The sequence below is a fragment of the Cryptomeria japonica genome, chromosome 10, assembly GCF_030272615.1.
Source record: "Cryptomeria japonica chromosome 10, Sugi_1.0, whole genome shotgun sequence".
Taxonomy (NCBI): domain Eukaryota; kingdom Viridiplantae; phylum Streptophyta; class Pinopsida; order Cupressales; family Cupressaceae; genus Cryptomeria; species Cryptomeria japonica.
In genome coordinates, this window is record NC_081414.1 from 266,149,394 (window position 1) to 266,171,763 (window position 22,370).

At 36.8% G+C, this 22,370-nt stretch overlaps 1 protein-coding gene across 2 annotated transcripts in view; it reads left to right on the plus strand.

Moving 5' to 3' along the window:
• LOC131039143 (prefoldin subunit 2) overlaps positions 1 to 21,474 on the plus strand; it is a 92,215-nt gene extending 70,741 nt beyond the window's left edge. The window contains exon 2 of one of the 2 annotated variants that reach the window (XM_057971814.2): positions 20,676 to 21,474. In XM_057971814.2, the coding sequence (XP_057827797.1) occupies positions 20,678 to 21,112 (435 nt within the window). In that variant the 5' untranslated portion in view covers positions 20,676 to 20,677 and the 3' untranslated portion in view covers positions 21,113 to 21,474. Of the gene's footprint in view, positions 1 to 20,635 lie in introns of both variants that reach the window. The other variant, XM_057971813.2, reaches the window with a different exon arrangement.
• Positions 21,475 to 22,370: the final 896 nt, after the last annotated feature.

Below are 22,370 nucleotides of genomic sequence, written 5' to 3' on the forward strand. Positions count from 1 at the left end.
GAGGAGAGATTGTCTGAAATTGTTGCGATAAGCTAATGAAGTGATAATCAGTGATACATTGTTCTTTGATGGTGTACACTTGTGTTATTTCTTAGCTTGCATGGTTTCGCTTTCCTCACTTAGAATAGATTTATTTCCAGTATTTAGATGAATGGAGTTGATTGCAATGTGTTAAGGAGAAGATCGCTTGCTCATGCCTTTTGTTGATAGTTGATTGTTATCAATAGTGCAAGGTTGGACTAAGCTTTTTGACGTGTGTTCTTAAATCTGAGTTATTGAATGAGTATTGTTCTCTGATGGTATTCATTAATGATTTAGAATCTCTTAAACACAACCCATGAAGATTGCACCTACTTCATGTAGTTGTCTGAACGTGGCGAAGTGAAGTTTGGTTGATCCTATTCTAGACATTGCTATCTACAAGTTCTTAGATTTAGAGTAGCTTTCCTTGAACCCTTCCTCATTTTCTTTCAGCCTTTTCAAATCGAAAAGTTCCAAAAAATTGAACCAATCAGTGCCAAATCATTCGAGAATATCCTTGAAGTTTTAAAATTGCTAAAATCTTCTTTAAGTGTGCGTAAGTCCCCTTGGATTACCAACATTTCACATCAAGCCAACTGAGTTCACTTCCATTGCATAATCGGAACCTTGGAGTCAATTGTTTGAACTTGTTGCAATCTTAGTATACAATTGAACTTTGATCAAGAGAGGATAAAGTGACTGTTGGAAAACTTTATTTTGTGTGGTGCGTGGTCACAAAACGCACGTCAACACTACGGTTTCTTATAAAAGGCTGCCTTCTTTTCCTTTAATATATATATTATTTATCAAAGACTGTACTTAGAGTCAGTCTCAAGGATAAAACACGACCAAAACTTGGCAATTTTTAAAGAACAAAATAGCAATTTTAGGGCGAATTGTTTTAAATTGGTATGCTCTCTATAGAAAACCAACATAAAGTAAACACACAAGTAATCAATTAAGTAAACACACAAGTAATCAATTACATTTACCATCCACAAGTGTACACCTAGAAGCAAGTACTTGTAAATAATGTGGTTTCAACTATTCAAAATTGAAAATTAAATAGCTGACGTGAAAAAAGATTTGGTTTTATATACATAAAACTATTTTCTTTTTGTTAAATAAAAAAAACATGGAGCTATATATCCATGGTCATGGAATCGACACAAAAACATTTAAATAAAAGGCTAATCCAAGTTTTAGAGGAGCCTTCATGACTCTTTCCAACACCACTTGCTCCAAGATGCTCTATATGGTGCTTTGAGTAAAATCATGGAGCATTGGAATTAGGGATAACAAAAAGCTCTATGTTTCTATGTAGTTGTATGGGTTTCATTCTACCAGAATTAGAGATATTGATAGTATCATGCTTCACTCTATGTTTATCTCTAGTTGTAAGGGTTCACTCATTCTCCCTCACCCTTACACCTCTACTCATCTTGCCTCTATCCTTGGTGTGACAAGCTTTGTCTCACAATCAATATGTTCGACTCATGCATAGTCCTTCATAGTTATGGGGTTAAATTGTCCTTGGTGGTCAGTTTTGATTTTGAATCATACTCCCAGATTGATGGGGATTAAGTCTTCACCAGCCCCTATAATCTTCTTATGTTAGAGTCATATGTTTCAAGAGATAAATAGAAGTTTATTTATCCTTTCCATTGACTGCTAGTTGTGCCTTTTGGAGTGAATGTGCTCAAACATACTTCAATTGCACTCATACCTTAAAGACACAAATAACAATCTTCTAAAGATTTGTCAAGAGAAAGGCACAAATTTTTCCCACCATTCATGTAAAAGTTAAAAATAATTTGTTTAAGACTACAATTAGAAAATAACAAAATTGAATATTCAATAACAAGAATTCTTAAAATTTGAAATCTAAGAAGTATGTAATTTTGAAAAGTCTAACAATTTGTACTTTGTTTAAAGCCTTTCCTAGCTACCTTGCAAATGTCATAGAAAAAGTGATCCCTTATTGCTTGTTTAGATCTCAATTTCATTCATATCCATGCTACTGTAGACAGTTCATAACCTCCTTGCTAACCTCAAATATCTCAAGGAACTATAGATCAGGTTCAAAAAGTACACACAAACATGAATTGGCCTATGAAGATATTTTAATGACCATCAATTTATGATATTCCAAATTGGTAGTTACATGGACTCACTCCACTTTGCCATAGTAACCTTTAATTTACTACTTGGCTCTGTCCATGCCGTCTTAGATATAGCTCATTGTGTGATTTTCTTTGACTACAAGGAGAGTAACCAATGCCTTTGCAATCGTTAAAAAACAAAAAAGTAAACATTATTACCCAAATGAGGAAAATAATAATAAATAAAGCAAAGCAAGAACTTAAAAAGATATACATTGACAATTTCTTTTGCTAAAATCAAATAATATACAGAATTTAATATCAACTTTACAAAGTCAACCTTACAATGGTTTTTGAGTATTAAGACTGGTTCCATTTCTCGTTAGCTAACAATCAATTCAAAAAAGCTTTGTTTCTAACATGGACTGCAAGGTGGCAAAAGACACTGTAAATTAAGTTAAAGTTGGTGGGACAATTCCTTGTTCTAATTCAAACTCCCTCGTCAAAGAGGAGTCAATCATGATTGTCTATGTATTTTCAAATATCATGCCTATGTTACACATTTGGTTCGACTGACTCCATTTTGCAAATATCCTTTAGCATCTGATCAATGAGATAGTCCAAATGTAAAGTCCAAAAATTAGCAGGGTGCTTCTCCTTTAATATCTTATTGATGAGAACATAATTTTTGTGCATTGTTAGTGATTACTTGTACCATATTTTCTCTCTCTGACACTGGTACATAGTTTGTAATGTCCCCTAGTGCTTATTTATCTTACTCATTAGATTATTAAATTCATTATTCATAGTTCTTAATATAGATATCAAACCCTGCTACTACTTCAGTTTTAAGGGAGAAGGGTCTATGTATGTTACCAAAGCGCTTAGAGACCAACTACAATAGGTTCCCTCAAAGTTTACAGATCCAAGCCCTTACCTATCTTGGGTCTATACCCTCAAGGCTTATGGGTCACTGATCCCCACCCTATCTTGGGACTTAACCTATTGCTTGGATTTAGACTGCCCCTCTTTGGAACACCTCATCCCGTCTTCATAAATACTGATAATAGTAGCAAGAATGAATAGTATATACATATTCTTCTTAATGTTTATTACCTTAAGACTTCTTTCTGATTTACAATCTAATATTATTATTTTTTCTAATCAAGACATATATATATATATATATATTTTTTTCAGACATTATTATAAATATATAACTGCAGAACAATTTATGAATAAAACATACCGATGGCAGCAAGATACAACAATCTGCTTATATCCACCGATCTCTATTTTCTTTCCTTATCATTCGATGCCTTCTTCCCCCTGGGAATCCTGTCCTTATAACCCTTTTCAATGGTCTTGTGTGCAAGGACGTGGCTCTTAGTCAACACCCTTTCCTTGCACCCCCTTCCGTCATCACGAGTTTCTTAATAAGCTGTTGCTAAGAATTAATGGAATCGTGCCTTTTCAAACAGCACTTCAATACTTGGGATTTATTTATTATATTATTTAATATTAATTATTATTGATTATTAAATTAATATTAAAAATTAAACATTGTTGATAAATTAATATTTAGATATTGATTATATAAGAATATAAGATAGAAATTGGTTATATAAGAAATAAATTAATAAGATGAGAAATAAGATAATTGATTATATATCAATATTTATGTAGGGATATTACATAGTTGCTAAAGACACACCCTTTCTTCATTATTGGAAGGTTATGCTTGCACCGACTGTATTTTGCTTTTGGCACCAACATTTCAAATAAAAACGTGCATTATATAGTAAAAAGGAAAAAACTAATGATAGAAGAGGGAAAATCTAGTTTTTTTTTTAAACTATGAATTTTAGGTTCCAGAAACAGAAAAAAATAGAAATTATGAAGGAGAACAAGCAACAAGATGGGAGAAAGAATGAGAGAAGGAAGGAACTTGAAAATTTTGAAAGAAATAAGAGAAGAACAAACAAAATAATTACAATCTTTACCTCTTCCAAATGCTTGTAAAAATGATAAATTGAATAATAAACTCTTATTATGCCCTCCCATACTGTGAAGTCCCATGAATCAAACTGTATTCAATTCTTTTGTAATGTCCCCTTTTTAAGTGCCAGCTATTTCTAGAGGTTAGCCTATGACTTTGGTCCTTGTATGCTAAAATGGTGATTAGGAGACCCTGGGTGTTCTATGGCCCCTTCAGTTGACCTTTTGGTGCTTATCTTGGTATTCTTCAGCTCAGTGCCCCGGTTTATTTGTGGTATGCCTTCCTGAGATCATTTAAGGCTCTTTAATACACATACTATTTTTAGTTAGTCACTGGAACGCTTGGATCATACTTACTATTTATAGTAAGTCACAGGATGATCAGTGAGCATCATGACTATATCTAGAAAGTTGGTAGGATTAGTCTCATGAATTGTTATTGGCATTTATTGGAGTTTAATGATTTAATTTAATTTATTAAGTCTTACTAAGCATTGACTTTAATATTATTAAATATATTAAATGACTTTATGAGAAAGGGGTTATAAGGGTTAAAAGTTTTAAATATATTAATCTCATAAAGTGATTAATTAAAAGCCATAAAGGGGCGCCAACTATGGAGTTTTAAAACATCAAAAAGCAAATGATTTAAAATGATTAAAAAGCCAAGTGGGACATGGGCTTTGGGGGAGATATAAAAAGCTCATTTTAGAGTTTTTTTGTATACTTGTTTGTGCAAATTTCATGTGGAGAGCTGAAGCAAGGGTTTGTTGGTTTGTGAAAACCATAGCTTTTTGAGGACAAAATCCCTCAAAGAGAACAGTATTTGCAAGTGTGGAAGATCACCTAAGAGCATGCAATTTGATAATTCATTCAGAGGTTATAATTGTGCTTCATTGGATTCAATTTATCAAAGTTTGATCAGGTTTTCAAGAGATTGGAAGAGAGCAGATTGAAAAGTTTAAATTGCAGATTTTGGAGGTGTTGGAGGTTCACATTGCTGGCCGTACCATCTCCAAATCAGGCCGTACCTTTCCTAGGGCCAACATGGGGGTTGGGAATGCCATTTCAAATCAGATTCAGACCCTAGTCAGGCCGTACCAGTCTTGATCAGCAGCTGTCCATCTTTAATCAGCATATTAATCTTTCTAGCTGGACATTTGGGGTGTTGTGTTGCCTGGCAACCCTAGGTGTTTGGACTGGGGTATGCTCAGTATTTTAATTTGATGCAAATAATAATTGTGGGTTTGGTGAAGTTATTTATCTTTAGTATTAGGAGTTGTTGAATTTTATTTTCCAGCATTCATTTTCCATTACATGCAAAAATATCAAAAAAAGTTCAGAGATTGTAAAAACACAAAAAAAATTTCAGCAAGACAAACTCGAAAAAAATATCCAGAGCAGGGTGGGACATTTCATCTTTCATATGAACTATCAGCAACAATAAGTTTTCAGTAAGAGTGGAAAATCAGCATGGGTCAGTGAAATGAGCAGGAAAAAGTCACTTTATGCCTTCATTTTGTTCTTACATGTTTGAAGGATGTTTTTCCTATGCATTTTTGTTTTCGTAATTGGTCAGACTTGTGAAATGCAAGGCCTGCTGTCTTACTAGTGACTCAACAGGAGTTGATACTGCAGAGTTGCAACCATTTCCTTGGCTCATGATATGGTAGTATTTGTTGAGTTTCAATACGGTGATCTTAAGCATATGGCAGCTTCTAGGCAGGTCTTTAACTTGCAATTTTAAAATTTAAACTATAATCAACTAAATTTGCATAAAATTCTCCTGAAAAAAGAACTGTGAAGCTATTTTCATGTGGGAAAGCTCTGCCCCTTTTGACGCTACCTAAGTCAGTCTCTTTTCATCCATAATGATATGCTTGTATTCCTTTTCCATGGTTTTCTTTAACATTAGGGACTCCATTCTGTGATCAAGCTTTTATTGATTTTCTGCTGTTGCATGAAGCTTTACATTTGTACAATAGATTCTGCTTTATGATAACATTTTTTTTCTTCTACAAGATGTATCTTTCTGAGATCTGCTATCACTTTGAGGAACTTTTGGCAAAATGCCTGTGTGTGAGCATCGGTTCTCTTGCAACAATGCCTTTCAACCATTATTTCCTTCAGTTAAGGAAACTCTCTTTGTATATTTGTGCATTGGGTTGGCCCATGCTTAAGCTGGGAATGATGAAAACATTGATGTGACCCAATATATTGATGAATAATGATGAACAGTAAATACTCAACAGATACTGAGAGGGGGGGGGGGGGCGGGTGAATCAGTATAGACAAAAACTTCCTTATACCACTTTGACTGCAAAGACTGCACTAACTGGTAAACAGTATCACCAATCTAAATTAGGGCACTACCGAGAAAACACAGCGAGACTGTGAAACACATAAACCGGTAACACTTAGATCTTCACAAAACCTAATAACTCATTTCCACTTCACCCATATGCTTAAACAAGTAATACATCATCAAAAATATAATGACCACTGGATCAGCATGCTTTACCACTTAACAAAAAACACTAAGACACCTCATGAAAAAGCATCACACATAACATACTTATTTTTCATGTGGAAACCCAATTGGGAAAAACCATGGTGGGGATGAATACCCACAAGTTGTTCTTTGAACTCTTCTGAAGTCCGCTCTGTTAGGAGCCTAGTCCAGTTAAGGACTTGTTGATGTGTCTTTTGTACACGACCAAACACAGAATAAAATACCTAAAGGCACCTTATCCTCTCTTGAACAAAGTTTCTCGACTGTTGAAGATCTTGCCAAAGGATCAATCGAGGCAACTCCAAGGTTCTTGTATGTAGGTTCTCTATGTGTGGATAAGCTCTTTGCGGTACGATGTGATTTTGCTGGAATCACAAGGGGACTTATGTTTGACGACCTGAACGTCTGATTTGCTTTGGATATTGTTGGAATGTGAGATTTTATTGGTCCTAGATTTTGAAAAAAAGGGGAAAAAAAGGATAAGGGCGAGGGAAGGATCTAATTCTAACACTAAGAATGTAAGAGCAATGAATGACCTTTGATGAAATTCTAACTAAGTCTTGCTTTGACATCCCAGGACCATCTCCACAAGGTTAGTGCGATCTTTTGAGGAAAGCTTTATGATGTTTAGATCACCGCTACAAGCATGGACACCATCACGCTGATGCATATCAATGAAGAAGCGACAATTGAAGTTAAGCTTAAGCTGAATGATTTCAGTTGACTACACAAGGCAAGTCTGCAATCAACAAACTGCTAGTAGTATGGATATACATATTTCACCATCGATCATACACATTTCTTCCACTCATCTAATAACATGAAATCAAATTTGAGAAGTATAGAGACCATGCAAATTGTTGAATAGACCCATAGAATTCACCATTTCTTCAATGAAGTTTACAAGTCCTTTACAACAACATCTTGGCAACAATCTTTGCCTTCTCTTTCTACTCTACTCTAACTATTTCCTACTCTCTAACTATTCACTACTATCTATTCTCTATTAACCAACTATTGTCTATTAACTAGCTATTAACCTTTACAAATGAGGAGCCAAGGCTTTATATAGGGAGCCCTTTACAAACAGACGGCTCTGATTGATTTAGAATCAATGGCTAGGATTACAAGATAAAAAACCTAATTAGGGTTTGTTACAACAAACTTCCTCTAGCCAATGAGAAAATTACATTCCAAGGGTGAGGACCAATAAGAAGCCGGGGTAGGTACATCGAAGTTTGTGCCGCCTCCGGTAAATTAGGTACATTGAATCTGGTCATGTTGAGGTTGACCAATCCAACCGAAGGAATGATGATTGGGAGGCCACCTTGTCTAATGCTTGTGACTTGGTTGATCCTCTTCTCTGTCTCAATTTGATGAATGGTGTACCTCTTTTACTCCCAAGTGCTTGATGAGGCTTCCTTATTGTCAAGTCTTCCTTCTCCAGTAGCATATCTTGCCCTGAAGTGCTGGCAGCTCCTTTCTTTGTCATCATGTGGTTCCTTAGTGTGGTGAAGTGAAAGTTTTGGCAATTTCTTAAACACTTGTAGTCTTTCAATGTTTCAAAACACCTTGAGTCCACCTTTATGCTTTTGGGATGTCCTTGATGAGGATGGACTGGAATAGGTCGTCCTTGTCCTGGCTTGGTCTCCTCCCATCTGCAAAATAAACCAAAGGATGATTAAACACATATGACATATTCATTTCAATATAACATTTTCCACCTTAAATCATTAATGGGAAGACATCAAAATGGAATTTAGCTCAATATCCTCTCCAGGGACAAGCCTTATAAAAATTTCGCTCTGGACCCTTTGGAAGGGTCACGAGCGAATTTTGACAAAGTTGCTCAATCAGATCTCATTCTCAACATTACTCCACCAAGATCAAGTCATTGCCTGGCCCAAACAAGGTGAAAAATAGGAGTTTCAAAAGATTTCGCTTTGGACCCTCTGGAAGGTTCAGGAGCGAATTTTGCATTCTAGGATTTGTTTACTCCAAAATTCTTCCCAAGGCAAACATATGATAGCTTTCTTTCCTCCAAAGCCTAGGGATCCATGCTTTGACTTTTATCATGAGCAAGTTAGGTGAAATTGAGGATTTCGCCCTGGACCCTTTGGAAGGGTCAGGAGCGAAATAGTGGATTTGAAGAATTTCGCTCTGGACCCTTTGGAAGGGTCAGGAGCGAAATTCACCTTTTGCTTGCTTATCCACATTCAATTTCATTTTCTTCACTTCAACTCATCTAGACTCCCTCATTTTGAATCCACTTCTCAACTTGGCAACATTTGTTTGATCCTCACAAGGCCAAAAAAGGAAAATTCGCTCAAAAACATAGCCAGGGACAAGACCTATCTAGAATTTCGCTTTGGACCCTTTGGAAGGGTCAGGAGCGATTTTCAAGTTTTAGCTCAAAATTTGCATTTTTGGTGATCAAGAGTCTTTCCAAGGCAATCCAAAGAGCTTTTCTCACCTAGGTCTAGGCCTGACTTCACTCAAATTTTGGAGAAAAAGGTGGATTTTAGGGTTTTCGCTCTGGACCCTTTGGAAGGGTCAGGAGCGAAAATCTTGTTTTAGGCTTCTTCCTCCATCCTTTGAACTTGAATCAACCTCAAAAGGCAAGAAAACACTTCTCAATCATCCTAGCTATAAAAACCCAAGTTTGACTTGATTTTGCAAGGAAAATAAGTGATTTTAGGAATTTCGCTCTGGACCCTTTGGAAGGGTTAGGAGCGAAATTCACTATTTGGCTCAATTCCTTCAAATTTGATAATCATTGGCAATTTGAAGTCATTCCTAAGGACTTCTCCTTCTTGAATTCACCTTAGTCTGCACTAGGCTTGGCACAAAATTGGGAAAAAAGGTGGTTTTGAGAAAATTCGCTCTGGACCCTTTGGAAGTGTCAGGAGCGAATTTCTCATTCTTGACTTGATTCTTCATCTTTTCAATCTCACTCTTCCTTACAAGATAAGTTTCATCATTTCTCATCCAAGGAACAAAGTTTTAAGCCTAAGCAAGGTCAAAAAAATAGGTTTGTAAGGAATTTCGCTCTGGACCCTTTGGAAGGGTTAGGAGCGAAATTCACCCTCTAGGCTAAAACCCTCACTCTTCAACGCTTTCAAACATTCCCAAAGGCAAAAACATGCCCATTCTTCCTTTCAACATTCCTTGGATATCAAGATTTGGTCAAACAAAGAATGAAATGGGTTCTAGGTAGATTTTTGCTCTGGACCCTTTGGAAGGGTCAGGAGCGAAAAATCATGTTTTGGGCTTGATTGCTCATCTTTCCTTCTTCAATCTTCTCTGGGGGGCAAACATAGACTACTCTCCTTGCATCTCCATCTTGGTCCCAACTTTGGCTAAAGGGAAAATGAGTGTTTTCAAGAATTTCGCTCTGGACCCTTTGGAAGGGTTAGGAGCGAAAATCTTGTTTTAGGCTAGAATCCTTCATCTTTCCCAACTCTAATCACCCCCTAAGGCTAGAACATTTCAAAACACCTCCAAGCATGCCTTAGAAACTAGGAATTTGGTCTTGACAAGTGAGAAATTGAGGTTTAAGGGGAATTTCGCTCTGGACCCTTTGGAAGGGTCAGGAGCGAAATCCCTATTCTTGGCTAGTTTCTCACCTAGGTTCATCTCATTCTCCTTCAAACTTTATCAATTCAACTTCCTCCTATCGCAATCAAGACAACCCACCATCCAACTGGCTCCAAGCAAGGTCAAACTAGGTCTTTAAAGCCAAAAGAAGGCTAAATGGAGGATTTCGCTTTGGACCCTTTGGAAGGGTTAGGAGCGAAATTCTCCTCCCAGGTGTATTTTTGCCATTTCAAAGTCCCAACCTCCTCTCTAAGGCAAACATGCATCAAAACTTTATCAACTATGCCTCAAAATCTTCTTCATGTCTTGGTTCATAATCTTCATTTTTTAATGCTTTCAAACACTTCTTAGGCAAGAACATATCAAAACCTTCACCACATGTCTAAGGAACAAGACTTTTAGTGCAAACAAGGTGAAGAATAGGTGTCTTCTTGGAATTTCGCTCTGGACCCTTTGGAAGGGTTAGGAGCGAAAATCATCCTTGGGCTCAAATCCTGACTTCATTTTCACATTTCTTCACTCCAAATAAGTGTTTTGCCTTCACAAATGCTTGGGAATGAGCTAGTTCATGACTTTGGGCAATGTAGAATGTCTTATGGAGAATTTCGCTCTGGACCCTTTGGAAGGGTCAGAAGCGAAATTTGCTTTGGACCCTTTGGAAGGGTCAGGAGCGAAATTTGACATTTTGGTCTCTCCGTCAGGATTCATGTATGGAATATAACATTTATGTATAAGTGACATTTCCTTATATCTTTCTTCTTTCTTATACTTTAAGTTATATTCCATATATACTGTCAGGATGTTTGAGAGTGGTTTCGGACCTCCAAGAGTTATAATGCAAAATCTAGTTTTTGGAGGATTCTTCAGTTTTCCAGACTTAGTCAAATTTCAGGATCAGGAAGACATTCCAGACTAGCCAAATTTCAGGGTATTTGAAGATCAGGATGACATTCCAGACTTCATCACTCACCAATTTGACGTAACTCAGACCTTCAAGGATGATACTCACTCACCAAGCAAGACACAATTAGCAACAAGAGAAAAACCAGGCCCTAAGGAAGACTCTCAAAGAAACCTTAATTCTGGGGCCCTGTGGACTCACCCTGGCTCAAGTAGAGCCTGCCATCCTAGTGATCCCCCTGGCAACACTCAGCATGCAAAGGCTAACAGACAAACCCTAAAAACCTTGAAAGCAAACCCCAGAAAGCAAAAAAGTAGGGGTCCCCATTTGCAATGGGGCGACGTGTGAATACGTCACAACGAGACTTTACAATAGGTTTTGCTAGGAACCGATCCTGCTAGGGATCACTCGGTTAAGGGATGGCTAAATACCCGGTTAAAGGTTAGAACTCTGTTAAAGGTTATCTCGCAAGAGGATTTGAAGAACTCAATGATTTTGAGTCACCCTGTTAAAGGATTTACAAAAAGCCTGTTAAAGCTACCCGGTTAAGGGATTTTCTAACTGCTGAAATGGTTAGAAATCAACAGGTAAAACACTGATCTGATAACAACACTAAATGCCAAGGCAGATCCACTTTAGTTCCTTCACATCTGCAATCACACTCTGCAGATCTTAACTCAGTGCACCGGTTTGGCAAGAATCAAGTATCTCTTCACTTGGATACACACACAACCATTTGCCAACAACTTCACAATGCAAAACATCATCGACCTTATAGACAACAATTAGGTCGGTAGCCAGAACCTAAAACCCTAAGCATCTAGGTTATCAATACAGTCAGTCCAATCTTGACCGTTCAAGCACATTGCATAGTGTAAAACAATCTTGAACAAATCTCAAGACGTTCTCCATTGTTCGTTCTTTGCTGCTTCTGGAAGTTGATAACCCATCACGCACTCTCCACCATTTACTGAGACTTCGCACATTCCCGAGGTAGATAGGATCAATCTTCTTCATGCAAGATCCTCAAGGAAATCCTTCACGCGCACAAGGCTGACGTGGCAACATGATCTGATCTTCATTTCAATGCTAACTCATCACAGGATGTCGTCGGTCGAATCACACAGACTTGAAATGCATCAATCGGAAACCCTGAAGCTGAGATTACCAACCGGTAGTCATATCAAATGAAACCCTGATACCGGTTCACATTCCAACATACCAGTTCACCATTTCGCATATACCGGTTCACATCATCATATTAGTTCACTTCATACCATCATACCGGTTCTTCTTGCCAGTTTGCTTTCTTCAATATGCCGGTTCATACTTCAGCATATTGACATCAATGACAACATACAATATCATCATGTCATCAAACTCTACACATATGCCAACATATATGACTTTCATATTTGTATTTTTATAATGTTTCTAATGGGCAGATGGATCAAGTGGCAGCTTTAAGTCACATGCTCAAGCATTTCATTAGTCTAATATTGGTCCCATCAGTTATTCACATTTCTTGCTTATGATTTGGTTTTCATTGTGTTCTGCAACATGCTTTGAATGATTTATGAGACTACACAGAAATTAACGGATTTCAAGAAGGAAATCCATTACCAATTATCATGATTGGATCTTTGAAAGGTTAATATTTTACTTATATAGCATAACTCTAAATTCTAATAAAGACTTTCACGTATAACAAATTTAGAAAGACAAACTGAGTTTGGAAGTAATTGTTGGGACTACAAAGGTTTCTAACTTGAATTTGAAATTAAGCTCTGACACAGTTTGTGATGGATGAATTTCACAATCAACATCTGAAATTCAAAGGAAAATAACACTTCTATGCTAGTAGGAAATCCATTTAGGTTCAAAGGCACAATATCAAATCAATTGCTCAGGATTTTGTTTTCAATATGTTTTGTAATGTGCTTTGAAATTAATGGGGTGACAGAAAAATCACTAGAGCTGAAGGAACTCAATCATCAAATGTCATTTTTGGAGTCTTGAAAGGTTGGCTGCTTAGTTGTAAAGCTTAATTCTGTCACTCGCTTTTAATATTTCACAACTTCCGAAATAAAAAATGACTAAATCTAATGAATGAGACTGCAAACGTTTCCTTGTTTAACTGGAAAATGAATCTCTTACACAGTTTGTGAATGATCATTCATTGCAATTCATCTGAAGTTAAAAGGAAGAACATGTTGTTGCTAGCAAGAAAACCTTAAAGAGTATACAGTTGAGGCCCAATATTTAAGGATCACTGGATAAGAGAGCTTAAAAAATTGGAAGTTCAAAACCGATTTGCCTCTTGCCCTTAGAATAGTAGGGGCTTAGGTCTCGCAAATGTTTCTGTGTTTAAATAGAAAATGAATCTCTTACACAGTTTGTGAATGATCATTCATTGCAATTGATCTGAAGTTAAAAGGAAGAACATGTTGTTGCTAGCAAGAAAACCTCAAAGAGTATACAGTTGAGGCTCAATATTAAGGATCACCGGATAAGAGAGCTTAAAAAATTGGAAGTTCAAAACGGATTTGCCTCTGGCCCTTAGAATGGTAGGGGCCTTACCGCCCTAAGAGGTAGATGCCATTGTTATTGTTGGGTGGGTAGGGGAGGAGGGGGAGGGGGGAAATTCACCCAGGTGTTTTTGTAAAGTTATTTCAATTTCAATTAAAGAACAAGTTATGAACTATGTATGCTATAAATGGATATGAGGAATTATGTCAATGTCTGATAATTCTGATTTTATCTGCAGGTCTGAAGGAGAGAGATCATTTAATATTTTCTATGTCTACTCCAAATGAATTCAATTGGCATATATATCATTTAGGCAACCGGTCAATTGGTGTATTGACCGGTCATGCCTTTTAGGCATGACCGATCAATGCACCCATTGATCGGTGCCTTTGTAATTATACCATTAACACAATGCTGATTATCGGTTCAAAACACCCAATAGCATATTGTAATATCATAATATAATGACTGATCAATGTAATGAATCGGTTCATATAAACACCGATGATTCAAAGTGCACGATGTATGTAATCCAACCGGTGCAGTTGTTAACTAATGTTAATTCCAAATGAAGCGGTGTATTCATTAAACCCGATAACAAATATGCCCGATATAATTACCCCTGATAACAGATGTGAACCGGTGCCAATGGTTATGCACTCGATAGCAAGTATGTATCGGCTAATAACCCGATGACTTATAGCATTTAATATGCTATCGGGTTAATACCCCGATAGCATATTAATGCCAATTAATAATTGACATTAATATGCTATCGGGTTGTTAGCCCGATAGCATAATGATAAGTGATGTTTGTACAATCCGATAATCATATGCAATATAAATCTGACATGAAGCATGTAAATAACAGAACAAGGAAGGTTTAGGAAGATCTTATCTTGCATAAGCTACCATGCATTAACACTCCCTCTTAGCTTTGGAAGATAGATAAGGCAACCTGCATCACATTTCCTTTTCATAACTAAGATAATGTCAGTCAGCAAAAAATCATTTATACATGAGAAGTACCATCAAGACATATGATACAAAATAGAAGAACATCACCTGAGCATGTGACATAAAGTATTATTTTAACATGTGATAAAAGTAAGAGAATCATCACCTGATCATGTGAGAAATCATCAAAACATGTGATCTGTAAGATTCATCAAGATATCACCTAACACGTGACATTAGTATTGCCTAACATGCAATACTTAAGGATAAGTCTATGAGAAAGGTTAGTTTCTCATCATATCCAAGTTGTGATAAGTGCAATAACATTTATAAATGTTTATCACAACATAGTCATGGCAAATCCATGACTTACCAGAGATCCAATCATGATCAATGGTTGAGATATCACCTACACGTGATATCAGTATTGCTTAACACGCAATACAAGGATAACCATATGAGAAGTGTTTAACTTCTCATTATATCCAAATTGTGATAATGCAATAACATTTGTACAAATGTTGTATCACAACATAGTCATGACACATCCATGACTTACCAGTGATCCAACATGATTACTGGTTTGACTATCATAAGATCGTCACCTTATGATGTCTATATACAAGTGTTCAGTGTCTAAGAGATCGTCACCTCTTAGATATGAACACAGGTGGCAAGAAGCCAAGAGATAGTCCAGACATGACAAAGAAGTTTACACATTAAACATCTTAAATATATGTAAGTATAGATTACAAAGCAGATTACCTTTCTATCATACCTAAACCCTTTCTGAAGTGATCAACCTTCACTCTAGAAAGTGGTTTGGTTAGAATATCTGCAGTCTGATCTCCTGTACACACATATTCTAACTTTATCACATTCCTGTCAACCATATCTCGTACATAGTGATATGGGATCTCAATATGTTTGGACCTGTCATGAAATACTGGATTTATAGAAAGTTTTATACAGCTTTGATTATCACACTGAATGACTGTAGGTTTCATAGGTTCTCCAAATAATCCCATGAGCAATTTCCTTAGCCATACTGCTTCTCGGGCAGCCATTGAAGCTGCAATATATTCAGTCTCTGTGGAACTCTGAGCTACTGAAGATTGTTTTCTGCTGATCCAGGATATCATGGCTGACCCTAAATTGAAGCAGCACCCTGAAGTGCTCTTTCTGTCAGTCACATTGCCAGCCCAATCTGAATCTGTAAATCCATGTAGATCTATGTCAACCTTTTCATATTTAAGACCAAGCTTTAGGGTACCTTGTAGATATCTCATTATATGCTTTACTGCAACCAGGTGTATCTCCTTAGGTTCACACATGAACTGACTTAAGGCATTAACAGCATAGCAGATATCTGGCCTTGTATTTACTAGATACATCAGGGACCCAATCATCTGCCTGTATTGAGTGGGGTCAGTAGGTCTTGATTCTGTTGCTGCTTCTTTAAGTTTATGGAAGTTGGTTTCCATAGGAGAGGTCATGGGTCTGCAGTTTAGCATTCTAAATCTTGTCAATATGTCCAAGGTGTACTTCCCTTGGTTCAGTACAATATTATCAGAATTCTACCATACTTCCAATCCTAGGAAGTAATGAAGAAGCCCCAAGTCTTTCATATCAAATTCTGTGGATAGATCTTTCTTGCATTGATCTATTAGGTGATTATCTCCTGTAATTAATAAGTCATCAACATATAAAATTAATATTAACATATCACCTTTATTTCTTTTGAGATAGAGATTAGGATCTGCATCATTCTTAGAGAAACCCAGCTTTGAGAGATAGGTGTCAATTCTTTCATACCAAACTCTGGGAGCCTGTTTGAGCCCATAAAGAGCTTTCTTGAGTCTACACACATGAGACTTTGCATCATGAATTTCAAACCCTTCAGGTTGCTCTAAGTAGACTTCTTCCACGATCTCGCCATTTAGGAATGCTGTCTTAACATCCATCTGATGTACCTTCCACCCCTTTGCTGCTGCAATGGCTAGGACAACTCTTACTGATGTGTACTTGGCAACAGGTGCAAATGTTTCTTCGTAATCTATTCCTTCCTTCTGTGAGAACCCTCTAGCTACAAATCTGGCCTTGTGTTTTTCAATACTGCCATCTGTAGCATGCTTGATTTTAAACAACCATTTAGAAGACACGACAGACTTCTTGGTTGGCCTAGGAACAATCTCCCAAACATCATTCTTCATAATGGACTGATATTCTTCAGTCATGGCATCTATCCATACTTGATGTTTGAGTGCATCTGAAACATTGTTAGGTTCAGCTTTAGATAGATCATTCATAATTGCAACATAGTTGATGAATTTATTAGGCCTCTTGCTTTCCCTGAAGGTTCCTGAAGGAGCAGCGAACTTCTGAGCTTCTACTATAGTTTTGGTGGCCCATAGTGGTCTTTTCTTGCGATTATCTATAGGTGGGTCTTGTGTTTCACTTATAGTTTCCTCAAGATACTCCCTCTGAAGCTCAGGAGTAGGTTCTTCTTCTAGGTTAGGAGTAGGATTATGAATTTCAGGTTCTATTGTATTTTGGGCCCTTTTGAAGGCTAAATCTTCTTCGAAGATTACATCCCTACTGAGTTCAATATTTCTCTGTCCTTGTACATAGATTCTGTAGGCTTTAGAAGTTTCACTGTATCCTACAAGTATTCCCCTTTTTTCAGAGGGTTCTAGTTTTAGTCTTTTCTCTTTAGGTACATGAATATAGACCGGACACCCAAATATCCTAAGATGGCTGATATCTGGTTTTGTCTTGGTAAAGACTTCCTCAGGAGTTTTATCTTCAAGGTGTGAATGAGGACATCTATTTTGTATGTACACAGCAGTGTTAGTTGCTTCTGCCCAAAGGTTCAAGTTTAGATTTTGATCTAGTATCATGGCTTTGGCAGCTTCTACTATGGTCCTATTTTTCCTTTCAGCTACTCCATTTTGTTGTGGATTATAAGGTATTGTCAACTCCCTCTTAATCCCAGAATTTTTACAAAAGTCTTTAAATAGTTCTGATGTGTATTCCCCCCCATTGTCAGTTCTTAAGGTTTTAATTTTGTTTTCAGAGAGATTTTCTGTTAATGTTTTAAACTCTTTGAACCTACTTAGGATCTCTTCTGATTCTTTATATTTCAGAAAGTAGATCCGTGTCTTCCTAGAGTAGTCATCAACAAAAATTACATAGTACAAAAATCCCCCTAGCGAGGGTACGGACATAGGTCCACATACATCAGAATGAATTAACTCCAAAACTTTGCTAGTTTTCCTAGTACTATTCTGAAATGCATTTTTGGTATTTTTACCTAAGGCACACCCTTTGCATGCCTCTGAATGATATTGCTTCAACTTAGGTAGACCTGTGACAAGGTTTCCCACGGTTGACAAAGCTCTATAATTCAGATGACCTAATCTCCTGTGCCATACTTCATTTGCATTAGTTGCTTCATGGATCAATGTTAGATTGGGCTCTATACATAGCTCATACAAATAACCTTGTCTTCGACCAATGACCTTAGCGTCTTTGATGGAGGATCTCTTTGGCCAAGCCAACACCTTGTTTTCCATGAAGGTCACTCTGTATCCTTGATCTTCTAGTGCTGATATGGAGATTAGATTTCTTTTGATGCCTAGAACATATAGTACTTCTTCAAGTTGTAGTGACATGCCTGACTTCAGTTTGATGGTGCAGGTTCCAATTCCTCTGACTGGATGTGAAGAATCGTCTCCGATGGTTACTTCCTCATCATCTTTCTCTATCATGGAGTCTAGTATTTCTCTAAAGCCGGTGATGTGTCTGGATGAACCACTGTTGATCACCCATGAGTTAGATTTGTTTGAAGTATGGCTTGTAAGTGCTGAGTAGAGGACATAGTTCTCGGAGTCATTTTCTTTTCTAGATTTCTTCACTTTTGCAAATGTGGCTTGCTTCCCTTTCTCCGGACAGTTTGCAACATAGTGTCCGAATTTGTCACACCTATAACATTGAACATGTGATAGGTCTTTCTTAGAAATGTTCTTGCCTTGTTTAGCTTTTCTTTTCCTGAATTGCTTCTTTTTGTATTTTTTATTGATGTTTGTATTTAGGACTTGCAAGTCTTCATCTATATTCTTCTGTTTTATTCCTACCTTGTTCAATCGGGATTCTTCTTGTAGACAGTCATCTCTTAGTCTCTCAAACTTAGGATATTTAGACCTTGCACTGATGCCTTGGACGAATGTGCTCCATCCATTAGGCAACCCATCTAAAGCAATGAGTGTTAGTTCTTTGCCTCGGATCTCGTAGTCCAGAGTTGCAAGTTCATCTTTTAGAACCGATATCCGCATGAAGTAGGCGTTGATTGTCTCCCCTTTGTTCATGGTGATATGATTTATTTCTCGTTTTAGTGCTAGAGTACGACTTGCATTTGATATCTCAAATGTCTTTTCAAGTGCCTTGAACATTTTATAAGCCGTCTCCTGCTTTCTAATGATGGGCATTATATTATTTCTTACCCCATCCACTATTATTTTAATGGCCTTATCATTTCCCTCGATCCATGTGGATTTCTCGGTTTCATCTTCTGGTTGTGCACTTTCAGTTTGGACATATGAATCAACTTTGTTTTCTCTTAAAATCATTTTGATTCTAAACTTCCAAGCTGAAAAATCTTCGCTACCTCCGAGTCTATCTTCGAATCTGATAGCGTTGGCCATTATGGAAATGTGATGTAGTTTGTAACTTAGTCCTTGAATTTTATCAAAATTGAATAGCCTTAGGTTCGATTACCTTGGCTCTGATACCATGTAAAGTTATTTCAATTTCAATTAAAGAACAAGTTATGAACTATGTATGCTATAAATGGATATGAGGAATTATGTCAATGTCTGATAATTCTGATTTTATCTGCAGGTCTGAAGGAGAGAGATCATTTAATATTTTCTATGTCTACTCCAAATGAATTCAATTGGCATATATATCATTTAGGCAACCGGTCAATTGGTGTATTGACCGGTCATGCCTTTTAGGCATGACCGATCAATGCACCCATTGATCGGTGCCTTTGTAATTATACCATTAACACAATGCTGATTATCGGTTCAAAACACCCGATAGCATATTGTAATATCATAATATAATGACTGATCAATGTAATGAATCCGTTCATATAAACACCGATGATTCAAAGTGCACGATGTATGTAATCCAACCGGTGCAGTTGTTAACTAATGTTAATTCCAAATGAAGCGGTGTATTCATTAAACCCGATAACAAATATGCCCGATATAATTACCCCTGATAACAGATGTGAACCGGTGCCAATGGTTATGCACCCGATAGCAAGTATGTATCGGCTAATAACCCGATGACTTATAGCATTTAATATGCTATCGGGTTAATACCCCGATAGCTTATTAATGCCAATTAATAATTGACATTAATATGCTATCGGGTTGTTAGCCCGATAGCATAATGATAAGTGATGTTTGTACAATCCGATAATCATATGCAATATAAATCTGACATGAAGCATGTAAATAACAGAACAAGGAAGGTTTAGGAAGATCTTATCTTGCATAAGCTACCATGCATTAACAGTTTTTGGGGAATTATAGCGAGATCTTTAAAGATAATGAATAACTATAAAGATTGGATTGGTTTTATGTGTAGGAATTAAAATTGAGCTCTTAATGGTAGAGCTTTGGTGAAATTAAATGTGGAGTGACTGAATGCTCGTAATATGTATCGCTTTAGACTCTACCATAACCGAAGAAGAAAAATGTTTTTGCAACTGTATAAGTTTGGAAATCATTCCATTATAAATAGTAAATTTTAGAATCTGCTGTGATATATGAATTTTCAAGACGGTCTTATAACAATGAATACACTCTTGAGATGTAGTAATAATTGTCCTGAAGGCTGAAATATACTTATTTAGTGCCCGCTCTAATCTTAGAAACATTGTTAGTCTCTTGTTCTCTTCTGCCTTGTGCATTTCTTTTCTAATTTTGAATTGGTCTTTATTTCCAGTATCTGCAGGGATTATATTTGACTTGGTCTTTTGTAGCAGAAATGGCAGATCGAGCTACAGCAAGTAGTGAGGAACCTATCAACGAGCAAGCAGTTGCTAATCAGTGGAGTATATTGCGATCAGAACTCAATCAACTCCATTCTAAGATTACAGAGTTGGAGATGGAATTGAGCGAGCACTCACTAGTTATTGGAGCAATTCAACCTTTGGATCCATCCAGACACTGTTACCGTATGATAGGTGGGGTCCTAGTAAAGAGGACAATTGCTGAGGTTTTGCCTGCTGTACAGAGGAATAAAGAAGGTCTGCAGGAAGTAATTTCTAGACTCACTGAGTCATTGCAGAGGAAGAAAAAAGAGATCATGGACTATGAGGCTAAATATAAGATCAAGATCAGGAAAGGAGATGATGAGACCGTAAAAGAGGGAGAGCGCAAAGAAGGTTCAACTCAAGGGGTTCTTGTTGGTCCAGCTTGAACTTGCACATGGATGGGAGAGCTGAGAGATGGTTGAGTGCACCCTATTCCCGTGGGTCTGCTACAAAACTCATTAATAGATCAATTAGTAGAAGTGTTTGCAGTTATTTTAGTTCTGAGGTTCTCTGCTACTTATTGTAGAAACCTTTTTTAAAAACATTAGTGCCTTGTCAAAATATAGTATTTCTAATGCAAAGCAGTCTGAACTCAGTTTAAAGCCATCAAGAAATCGAAATTTGATCAGTGTATAGATTAGCCTACAATATTATTTTGTTTACCTTGCAGCACGTTAATCACCTACATGTGTTTTGATTGACTTGAGACAATTTTATGTGGGAGTCTAAGATTAGAAACATTTTGATAGTTTGTCATAGATTTTATGAATGACATCACTTTGTACAAACATGTTGCTTGATCACACTTCCTCTAATTGAAGGTTGTTCAACAAGGTAGAGATCTAGACAAATTGAAAACAATTTTTCCATTTTCTGGTAGAGCATAAGGAATGGACGTTACTGTGTGCCAAATTTATTAGTGGGATTAGAAAGGGTGTGCATTATTGACTGACAATTTATTTTTATTTCAGAAGTATTGCAGTTATGTAGGAGTTATCTTTTGTATCAAATGCCAAGGTGAGCTCAGTTAAATCGAGTGGTTCAATGTTGTAAGGAAGTAAAACCAACCATTATAATAATCTAGATTAATCAACCTCATAGAAGGAACAAATAGATGAACCTAGATATTTGAGTTGAGTCAAAAATACTACACGAACATGTTCATAAATTTGTGTTAAAAATTGTCAAAGAGGATGTGTACTTAACACTAGGACTTGATGTTGTATATGATGTTCTGAGTTGTCTGTGCCCAGAAATCAGAATTGCACTATGTGAGTCCAGATGAACTGTAAACTCGATTTTCTTTCACTAAGTCAATCCTGCAGCTGTGGATTTGATCCCCAAATTTGTGGCCTAGAACCTTGTGTAGATTCAACATCTTTATGTGGTTTTGAACCTACTGTATTGAATCTTTAGAATTGTGTTTGCCTCTAATATCTAAACATGGCGCCGATAAGCACAATTGGAACTTGTTCTGTGAGCAGAGTTAGGCAACTTGTTTCCCATTGTTTTGGTCAAGTCCACGAATCAATATATTGATTTTCAACAAGTCGAAAGGCATGTGAATAGCTGCAGATGCCTCATTTGTCCTTATCAATGTAGATGTTGATGCTATGTTGCTCTACACGCTCTTGTAATGATTGT